This window comes from Desmodus rotundus, chromosome 1 (assembly GCF_022682495.2).
Source record: "Desmodus rotundus isolate HL8 chromosome 1, HLdesRot8A.1, whole genome shotgun sequence".
NCBI classification, from domain to species: domain Eukaryota; kingdom Metazoa; phylum Chordata; class Mammalia; order Chiroptera; family Phyllostomidae; genus Desmodus; species Desmodus rotundus.
The window spans coordinates 179,942,287-179,952,396 of NC_071387.1; the positions used below are offsets into that span (position 1 = coordinate 179,942,287).

A 10,110-nucleotide genomic window follows, 5' to 3' on the forward strand; every position below is an offset into this window, starting at 1 on the left:
CTAGGCAGCTCCTCTCTCAGGCCCCACTTGGCTCTACCCCTCCCCCCAGGAGCTCCTTCTGTCATTGGGGTCCCGGCAATCCAGCACGTTCAAGACTCCTCCTGGGCTGTACTCTCAGTCAGAAGGCACCAGAGGCGTCTTTGATATCCTTCCCACCAGCCCCACTGCAGACGTGGGCCCGGGCTCGGGTCGCAGGAGACCGGTGGCCAGCGACGGGATCACTATAGCCTGTCCGACCCCACCCCTGCCTGGCGTCCTTGGGCACCGAGTTACAGCTGTGCTCTCCCCAGCCGGTCACTGCTGCCAGAGACTGTCTGGAACTCGCCTCCCTGTTGCCCAGCTGGGTGGCTTCCTGGTCCTGCTGGAAAAAGGTGCAAAGTCCTAATGAGTATTTAACAAGACTCATAAATCAGGGCGTTCCTGTTGGGGCGGAGGGCCTGGCCAGGTCAGGGCGCCCAGAATCCCCATCTGCAGAGCAAAGAATGGCCATTTTGAAAGGCAGGTGAGGAGGCCACGGGCGCTGTCCTCTGTATTCACGCGGCGGTCTGCGTTGCCCCATCCTTGGTGTTGAAGGCAGGTCCCCGCGTGGGCTTCAGGGTGTGCTCCCTCCCCGGGTGCGCTTTCTCCCCTTCTTCAGACCTACGTCACTGGAGCTTCGAAACTGTGACGAATTATTTTATAGTAAGTAAAAGCCTAAATGAGGACGCTATTTGGTTTAATTTCATTCTTATGTAAATGTGCTGGGGGTGGTGGCAGGGGATCAAAGACTGTACTGCGGGGCTGGGGACAAAAAGGGACGTTATCTTTTCCAGAACTAGGGTAGCAATTCCCTCCTATTTAGAAAACTGTTCCCACCCCCATAATGATAACAAGTAAACTTTCCACGAGGCTTGAAAACCAATTTAACCGTCAACTTGGTTCAAACTCGCAGTGCTCACCAACCCTGCCCCCGCCCCACCGGCACTCACCGCGGCCTGAGAGCTTTCTTTCCTCCCCATCACAGCCGCTCCCTCTCTCCTAGCCGAGGCCGCACACTGGATGGACCCCGCACATCCACGGGTGCCCCCAGAGGCCCGTGTCCTAGCCGGAGCGCGCAAAGTCAGGGCTTTCCGGTTAGAAGTTCCCGGTCAACTTCAGGGCCACTCCGCCTGCGACGGGGGCCAACTGCCACTGGTCCGTGAATGGAGATCCTTACGGAGCACCCGGGTTCCCAGACCCGAGCCCGGATGCCTGGCGGAGCTCGGATCAGGCCGCGCAGCGACCCCTAGGTCTGGCTCTGCACCGCGGGGCGGCCCTGCCCCTGTGTCCGTGAGGACGGGTTGGCGACTGGGAAGGGAACCGCTCCCGCTAGGAACACCCTCCAGACCGGCGGCTGGGCCTGCCCGAGCCTTTCCCGTGCCAGGCGGGGACAGAAGCTGGCAGTCTGGGGAGCGGGTCTCTTCCGGTGTGCTTGTGCAGAGCCACACTGCTGGAGGCCATCGGTTTTCGAAGGAGGGCCGCTGCAGCCCTAATGCCCGTCCCCCTCCAGTGCCTGGGGCGCACAGGACCCGGAGACTCTCTCCTATTTGCCCCGCTCCTCTCGGGCCAGCAGAGGGCTGGGCCAGGACTCTGGACGGCTGAGCTGCTGAGCTGGACCTGCGTGAAGAGGATATGCAAGTCAGGTCCAAGGTACCTGGTAAGAGCTTCTCTCTTGGTTCAGGCACCCTGGGCCTTTCTCAGCCTTACTTAACATTTGATGATTAAAAGTGAGTAGAGGGCTCACCAGAGGACACTCTCCTCCACAAAGCTTAGCCACGAAGTTCTCAAGCCTTCTTTGCCCCTCCCCCTCTCCAATGGGATACTTTGGAGGCAGTTTTCTTATTGCTTCCTAGGTCTCTACATGCAAGTTTTCTGTTAAAGGGACAAGGAGAAAGCAGGAAAGAGGTGAGCTAAGTTGCCCAGGGTCTGCTAGGATGCTAGCCCAAAGCCCTGGGCAGAGAATGGCCACCTTGGCTGCTCTGGCACCTTTCCATGGCTCCTTTGGGGCTAGTCTAGACCTTTCTAGTTCTAATTTCCTCCATAACTTGCTAATCCGCAGGCTGGTTTCCAGGTGGGTTTTCCCCACTGACCTACCAGGTGTCTCCAGGAACCTACATGAATACTTCCAGGGCACGGTGGGGTGGCGTTGCTGGCTTGGTGAGGGTCAGGACAGAGCCTGCTGCCCCTATCACTTCCCTCCCCACCAGGTTCTGGTAGCTCCAGTATGGCCCAAGTCAAGGTGGGCGTTTGCTGGCAGGGTGGGAAGGAGATGGCCAATCCTTGTGGCTGGACCCTGACACTGGCTTACATTCCACCTCACTCCCCGGGTCACACAAGAGGGTTTATCTCACCTGTGTTTACCTGTTGCTCTGAAACGTGACACTGAAGTTTGCTAAATGGGACAGAGGTGAAGCTAAAGCTTTCATTTGTTTTGGATGTAGGGGAGAAGGAGTTGGAGTGCTTGGAGGTGGGCTGGGGAGCAGGAGGAAGCTGTGGTTAGGGACTTCCCAGAGCAAGAGTGCCAAGTGCCCACCTCTGTCCCCAGATTCTGTCACAGCAGGGAAGGAGCCCAGACAGTTTCAGGAGGTTTCTGGAGAGATCGATCGGGGGATCCTGGGGAGGAGCAGGGGCGGAAGGTAGGACGGCAGCATGAACAGGAAGAAAACCTGACTGTGAGCAGAGAAGTTACAGCCTTATTATAGAGATGGTGACGACTAATTACTGTTATGGTTGGGGGCTCTGTGTCTGTCCTCAGAACCCAAAGTGGGAAAACAGGACCCTTCCTGATGCTGTGGAAGTCTCTGGGCTTCCGTGATCCTGGTAGTTGGTGTCCAGGGTATAGGTGGCCCAGGTCACTAGCAGCAGAGCACACTAGGTATAGGACTCAGTAAACAGCCTCAATCCAGCGGCTCCGAACGGGCCCAAACCAAGTACGACATCGGAGTCTGTGGATGAATTTCCTACCGGGTCTAGTGTGCGGGCCCGCGGCAACAGGGAGTCCGCTCAGTGCTCTGGCTGCCGCGTGGGAGGTGCGGTGCAAAGTGGCCCCAGAAGTCCCGGCAGGTACCCTGGGCGCACTACCCACCTGGGCCACAGGGACCAAGCTAGCGAGAGAAGCTCAGTGGCTGCCTACCCAACCTGTCCGGGCATAGGGAGACGAGGAGGACCCTAGAGTGGCCAGAACCCCTGCGAGCGGGAGCCAACCCGCAGTGCGGCATCCGGACCGTCGGCTCACTCTTTCTGCGAGACGGAGGCTGGAGAGAGAAGAGGGACGTCCTGACCCCAACCCTGGTCTTGGAGCCGCCTCAGGCCGGCGTGCTCCACTCGTTTATTTCCTGCATCTGCACATCTAGGTGGGGAAACGAGAGGTGCCCAGGACTTGCTGGCTTCCCCCATCTCCAGGTTGGGCATCGGAATATTTCTCTCCCGCCGCTTTGATGCTGTCTCTGTAAAGAAAAGGTCTCTCGCCTCCCAAACTCTCTATCATAGACGGCATCTGCTTCCCCCAGCAAGTGGCTTCTCAGATAGGGTCCCCTTTCTCAAAGTTTCCACAGTAACGAAAACCCGCAGGACTCGGCCACTTCCCGCTTCTCCAAGTGCAGCAAGGCCGGTCATTGCCAGATGACTTAATACATAGTGGAGGCCCCCTGGACGCCACGACCGCACGCAGGTTTAGTGGCGCAGGGAGGGCACCTGGGTGCACTTCTGCCAAAGACCTCCAAGGAAGCAAAGGCAGCGCCGACCTGTTACCGCGCCCCGGAAGGCCCCAAAGGTGGAAAAGCAGGAGCCGATTTGTTTTCGTGAAACAGTAGACACACCTCGGCTGCGAAACAGCAAAGCCCGGTGTCCGACAGCTGTAAACCGGTGTCGACAGGTTGTCAGACAGCCGCGGGGGCCGGCCGGGAAAAAGCCCGCGGCCGCTGGGCCCGCACCAGCTGCCCCGCGGCTCGCGAGCGCACCGCGGGCAGAGGTGGCCCGGCCGGCGCGGGGCACCACGTGCTCGCCGGGAGGGGCGGGAGAGGCCGGCGAGGGCGGGCGGGAGTCTGGGAGGAGGACGGGAGCGGAGCCGGGGGCGGGGCCAGCGCTCAAGGGGATGCCAATCAAAGCATCAACTTCAAATTGTGTCTGAAAGCCCCGCCGCCGAGCGGAGGGCGGCCGGCACAGTCGGCGCGGGATCGCGGATCCGGGCGCAGCCGGGAGCCGGGCGCCAGCGAGCAACGGGCCGAAGAGCAGCCCCCGGCCCCCGCCTCCGGGCCGGCCCGAGCGCGCCCGGCCCGCCGCCCTCTCTCCACCGCCGCGCCTTCCCCCAGCCCCCCGCCTCCCTCCCCCGCCACTTTAACACTTGCCCGCCGCCGCTGCCGCCGAGTCCGCGGACATGTCCTTCCCGCAGCTGGGCTACCCGCAGTACCTGAGCGCCGCGGGGCCCGGCGCTTACGGCGGAGAGCGCCCGGGGGTGTTGGCTGCAGCGGCAGCGGCCGCCGCCGCCGCCTCGTCGGGCCGGCCGGGGGCAGCGGAGCTGGGCGCGGGCGCGGGCGCGGCAGCGGTCACCTCGGTGCTGGGCATGTACGCGGCGGCCGGACCTTACGCGGGCGCGCCCAACTACAGCGCCTTCCTGCCCTACGCCGCGGATCTCAGCCTCTTCTCGCAGATGGTGAGTGCGCCTCGCGGCTTTTCTCGCCGGGGCGGCCTCTCCCCTCCGGCCTGGGCGCTCCGGGCGCGAGAGGGACCGCGGCGGGCGGGCAGAGGGGGCCGGGACGAGGGGCTTGAGCTTCTCTGCCCACGGGTCCTTGGCGGCGGGGGTCTGGGCAACGCGAAGGGGCAGGCGGGCAATGGCCCCGCCATCTCCGCCGGGCAGGCGGGAGGCCCGGCCGAGAAAGGGGGTCTCGGCGGGAGTCACGAGGCCGCAGGAGCAGGCCAGGGGCGCGCGGCCCACTCTGGAGGCCGGGGCCCAGCTCGCCCGGTGTCCCGGCCGGGTGGAGAAGGCGGGGCTCCGGTGTCTCGTCCCGATTTTCCTGGAGTCTCGTCCGGCGGGCTCGCAGGATCTCCGCGGCTGTGGGCTGGGCGGGGGAGACGCGGTGTCTCCCTTTGGCAGAGCTCACACAGTCGTGTCCGAGTTTAAAGCATGGTAGATGCTGTCAAAATCAAGGTAACAAAGGCGATCGGACTGGCCGTAGGGGTCTCTTAATGGTGTGTGTGTGTGAAATTGAAATATAGGGGAAAATTACGTTGAAATATTTTTTGGCGTCTAAAATGCTGTTTGCTTTGACTTTCGTAAGTTGCCAAAGTTTTCATTTCATTTGCACCGAAAGAAAGCACTTTTCTTCCCCGGTTACATAATGGAGGATTAAAGAAAACAGTGTCCCTGGGCTGAAAATAAATGGTGTCCTCTCAGTCTTAAGTCCCAGTGGGTGTCAGATGTGCGGGTGGGGGCTCTTCTGGGCACGGGCCCGTCTGTCGATCCACACGATAGATTTCCCTTGATCTGGTGCAAGATCTTGGGCCGCTGGTGATCTGCGTGCAGGGCGCGGGGACCTGGGAAGCAGCCTCTTGGCGCTGCTGCCGGCGGGATAACGCAGTTTTCAGGTACCCCCAGGCTCTCCCCACTTCTCAAAGAAGAGACGGAAAATAAATACCCGCCAACCTTCGGTGTACAAAGCGGCCGGTGGGTTTTCCTATAACTTTTTCTTGTTTGGAAAGAAAGCCTGTTTCTCTGCAAACAGCCCCAGCTGCCTTTCATATCGCTCGCTGTCGAAAAAGATCAGCTCCCATTTTGTTCTGGCGGCTGGGATGCCAAGCAAGCGATGAGAGATTTACAAGGTATCCTTTCAAAAAGAATTCCCAGCAGAGAGGAGGTCTCAACGTCTTCTTTTCAGTCACAAGCCAAATCATTAGAAAAGTGCAAAGTACATTTTGTAAAGGTTAAGCAAAAACGAAATCTGGCCAAGGACATCTTTTCTCTGTAGCGTGGACCACCGAACTAATTACTCAAAGAAATCTTCTGTTCTTCACAACTTTCTCATAGTCCAGAACCCTCTTCTGCCAATAGCAACTGGATGATTGTATGCGAACAATTATAATTTTTTACAGAATTTTTGAATGCAGATGTGTGCCATTTGACACCCCCTTGTGTTTGTGGGGGAGGAAGGGAGAGCTCTGTGTTGAGAACCTGCTCCCAATACACAGCCATGGTGGAAGGCAGAGGCTTGGTTTTTTACTAAGGGGGTGCTGTATGGAAATCCCCCCCCACAGGTGTGTATGTGTTTCCTGTGGTCTTCTTTGGGTTCTTGGAAAGGAAGCCTAATCCCAAACTCAGACGCTAGGCCTAGATTTCCAAGCTGTTAGGACTGGGGGTTTGGAAATCAGAAGATAAAATTGTGAAGTGAATATCTGTCTGGGCAATTTATGGTAATAATGAGGGCTAATGAGGTTGTTAGAAAGATAAAATGTTATTTACCCAAAAACCTGATGGGATAATGTGACTCGCTGTGTTTTACTACCGATGATAAAAAGAATATTGATTGCAAGTAAATCAGAGCCCCTAAATGCCTGCACACAGTTTGTGCCGCTTGCTGCAGATCAAAGTCAAACTTCAGAGACAAAGTAGGAGTAGAGGCCCAGGAAACCGGTTCTGCGCCTCTTCTCGGGCACTTCGGCCCGGCGTTAATATTTTACCGGATAAGCCCTCCTTTTGTGTTTTTTAAACAAACAAATGTTGGTTTTGTTATTGTTGTCCATGATGACCGGGATTAAAATTTTAAATTACCTGTCACCACTCTATACCTTTAAGTGTGGGTGAGCCATTATATGCAGATTAATCTGGAAGCCAAAAGGAGCTGTGCTTTCGTTTTAAATTGCTGGCTGCTTTGGGCCCGGAGAAAATCCGGTTTATTTTGTTTGACCCCCTCAGGGTCTGAGGGTGGGGGCAAGGGCTCCTCGTTCTTCACTTTTGGAGAAGCTGTTTTATCCGCCTAGTTAAAAGGTTTTCCCTCCAGCTAGTGTGAGGTAAACTTGGATATCAGGCTTCTGGAGTTGTTGTGGGGGTGGGGTGGGGGACAGAGAGTGGCCTGGGGAAATCTAAGCAGCGGCAGCTCCCGCTGTGGCCTGCGACAGAGGCAAGGATTCTAGAACTTTTCTTGAGTGACAGAAAAGCCAAGATCGGTGGAAGCGCAGTTCCTGGAGGCAGATCCTTGTCTAACCCCTCTCCCCACTTCAAGCCCAGGCAGTGAATTGGGGCCTTTTGCTTTCCAGGACCAGCTGCTCCTGACTTTCTCCTGAGTTCTGGGAACTCATCTTTCTCTCTCTTTCTCTCCACCCTTACTATCTCCTCCCTCGCTGGGCCCTGTGGCCGCAGGGCTCACAGTATGAACTCAAGGACAACCCTGGGGTGCACCCTGCCACCTTCGCTGCCCACACAGCGCCGGCCTACTATCCCTACGGCCAGTTCCAGTACGGGGATCCCGGGCGGCCCAAGAACGCCACGCGCGAGAGCACAAGCACGCTCAAGGCCTGGCTCAACGAGCACCGCAAGAACCCCTACCCCACCAAGGGGGAGAAGATCATGCTGGCCATCATCACCAAGATGACCCTCACGCAGGTCTCCACCTGGTTCGCCAACGCGCGCCGGCGCCTCAAGAAGGAGAACAAGGTGACGTGGGGCGCACGCAGCAAGGACCAGGAGGACGGCGCCCTCTTCGGAAGTGACACGGAGGGCGATCCGGAGAAGGCCGAGGACGATGAGGAGATCGATCTGGAAAGCATCGACATCGACAAGATCGACGAGCACGACGGCGACCAGAGCAACGAGGACGACGAGGACAAGGCTGAGGCGCCACGAGCGCCCACAGTGCCCACCGCCCTCGCCCGGGATCAGGGATCGCCACTGGCGGCCGCCGACGCGCTCAAGACCCAAGACTCGCCCCTAGGCTTGGCTAAGGAGGCCCAAGAACCCGGAGGCACGCGCCTGCTGAGTCCAGGCGCGGCAGCGGGTGGCCTGCAGGGAGCACCACACAGCAAGCCCAAGATCTGGTCACTGGCCGAGACGGCCACTAGCCCAGACGGCGCGCCCAAGGCCTCGCCGCCGCCCGCCAGCCATCCTGGAGCGCATGGGCCCCCTGCGGGCGCGCCGCTGCAACACCCCGCTTTCCTGCCCAGCCACGGACTGTACACCTGCCACATCGGCAAGTTCTCCAACTGGACCAACGGCGCCTTCCTGGCACAGGGCTCGCTGCTCAACATGCGCTCCTTCCTGGGCGTTGGCACGCCCCACGCCGCTCCCCACGGCCCGCACCTGCCCGCGCCGCCGCCTCCGCCACAGCCACCCATCGCCGTTGCCGCCGGGATGCTCCACGGTGACAAGGCCTCTGCCCGCAGCAGCCCCACGCTCCCAGGTATGGCTCAGGGAGCGTCCTTCCTGTCCTGGGCCAGGAATCCGGAGCCTGGGTTGAGCACGGGGGCGGGAGGCACCGGCCGGGAGGGCGGGGAGGGGGGGGGAAGCATTGGCCAAGGAGCCCCGCTGAGCAGTAACCTTTGACGGAATTAGGGGAGCCAGGCCGAGGCCCTCGGGCTCTCCCGAGAGAGCTTACTCCACAGCCTGCCTGCCGAGCGAAGGGATGTTTCTCTCGGGAGATCCTGCCCCGGCGGCAGGAGGGAGTGGGGAGGAGGAGGAGGCTTGCGCACCTCTGCCCCCATCCTACCCCCAACAGGTCTTCCAGTCCTAACTTTCCCTCTCCCTCTCCCTCGCAGAGAGAGACGTTGTCCCCAGGCCAGACTCGCCGCCACAGCAGTTAAAGTCGCCCTTCCAGCCGGTGCGCGACAAGTGAGTGCTGCTTGCTTTTACCACTGGGCAGGGGAGGCAGCAGGGCCGGTCGGCGGCGGGGTCGCGCAGTCCGTGTTGACGGGATGCTGCCCACCAGCCCGGTGTGCCGGGACCGCCGGTTCTACCCCGGTTTCTCCCCAGCCGCGGGCCGGGCGGGGCAGGCGACCCCGCCCCGCTTCGGTGCTCGGCTGGCTAACCAGCGACTCCGGGTGCGGTCCCTGCGTCCATCTTTTGACAGTCCCTTTGCCTTCGTGTCTTGCTGTGTTTTCCCTGCAGCTCGCTGGCCCCGCAGGAGGGAACGCCGCGGATCCTAGCAGCCCTCCCGTCTGCCTGATTCAGGGTCTTCTTTTACTTTTGCGGGGGGAGGGGGGAGGAGTTCGGGAGGGGAGGGGATGAAGGAGGAATTAAGACAAATATCTCAGACTGGTTCCAAGGACAAACATGGCAACAACGTCAACGACTCCCATCCATCGCTTTCTGCAGAAAGGGGTTCGTCCTGACCGAGCTCGAGTCCAGGCAGCCGGCCTCCGCGGGGGCCGGGCTCCGGTGGCTGTCGCCGCGCTCTGGGCGATCGTCGGGTCGGCAAATGCCCCACGTGCTTGTGTCTCTTTTTTTCCTTTCTGTATATAGAGTGATTTCAGATTGTAAATAGCGCGTCAGCGAACTTGTCTAAATCATATATTTTTGTCTAATAAACTAAATGAAACGGTGCCACCGCTCCTGCTGCTGTGTGCGGCCGCCGGAGTCCCGGGCCCTGGGGTTCTGGCCGGCTCGCGAGTGCCTGCGGCTTGGGGAGGAGAGGCCTTTCGGGAAGTTTCCGCCCGGGAGGTGGCTGTTTCCCAGCCTTTCGGTGGTCGAATTTGTGATGTTGTCACTAGGACAGTTTCTTGTTGGCCGTTTGATTCTTAGCAACTCTTCCACATATATTTGGGGCACGTCTTTCTCAGGACATAAATGAGTTCGATTTTAGGCAGTTTATTAAACGATTTCTTAAAGTGGGCAACAATGAGGGGGGGGGGAAAGAATTTCCAGTCGTGTCCCCAAAGGAGAACTTCGAAGTTTAAATCAATTTCTATCTAGTTAGTCTCAACAGAGCGTCGTGGCCGTCAGGCTGTTCGCGGGTAGAATGGGGACGTAATGGAGTATGAAATTTTGCTTTGAATGCATTTTTTTAGTGATTTGGTTAAGTCCAACGTGGAGAAATTGGAAGGCTTTTACAAACTCTGCTGAAGGAGGGCAGGGACGCAGTGCAGGGGTGTTCTCTGGGCACGTGAGCT

The 10,110-nt window shown here is 59.1% G+C and overlaps 1 protein-coding gene across 2 annotated transcripts; it reads left to right on the plus strand.

Annotated features, from left to right (window-relative positions):
* Nucleotides 1–1,382: 1,382 nt before the first annotated feature.
* IRX1 (iroquois homeobox 1) lies at nt 1,383–9,544 on the plus strand. Of its 2 annotated transcripts, none has more exons than XM_053913748.1 (4): nt 1,383–1,675; nt 7,370–8,405; nt 8,761–8,833; nt 9,110–9,544. In XM_053913748.1, exons 1-4 carry the CDS (start codon nt 1,511–1,513, stop codon nt 9,165–9,167), a joined length of 1,332 nt encoding a protein of 443 aa, XP_053769723.1. In that variant the 5' UTR covers nt 1,383–1,510; the 3' UTR covers nt 9,168–9,544. The 2 variants fall into 2 exon arrangements, with proteins under 2 accessions (XP_053769723.1, XP_053769722.1); XM_053913747.1 differs by lacking the exon at nt 1,383–1,675 and adding an exon at nt 4,140–4,669.
* The last annotated feature ends 566 nt before the right edge of the window (nt 9,545–10,110 follow it).

What these genes read in the sequence shown, in the direction of transcription:
- IRX1 (XM_053913747.1), top strand. Translation starts at nt 4,394, where the DNA reads ATGTCCTTCCCGCAGCTGGGCTACCCGCAGTACCTGAGCGCCGCGGGG. An exon ending in CAGCAGCCCCACGCTCCCAG is followed by an intron (nt 8,406 to 8,760) that starts GTATGGCTCAGG and finishes TCTCCCTCGCAG; the next exon opens with AGAGAGACGTTGTCCCCAGG. An exon ending in TTCCAGCCGGTGCGCGACAA is followed by an intron (nt 8,834 to 9,109) that starts GTGAGTGCTGCT and finishes TTTTCCCTGCAG; the next exon opens with CTCGCTGGCCCCGCAGGAGG.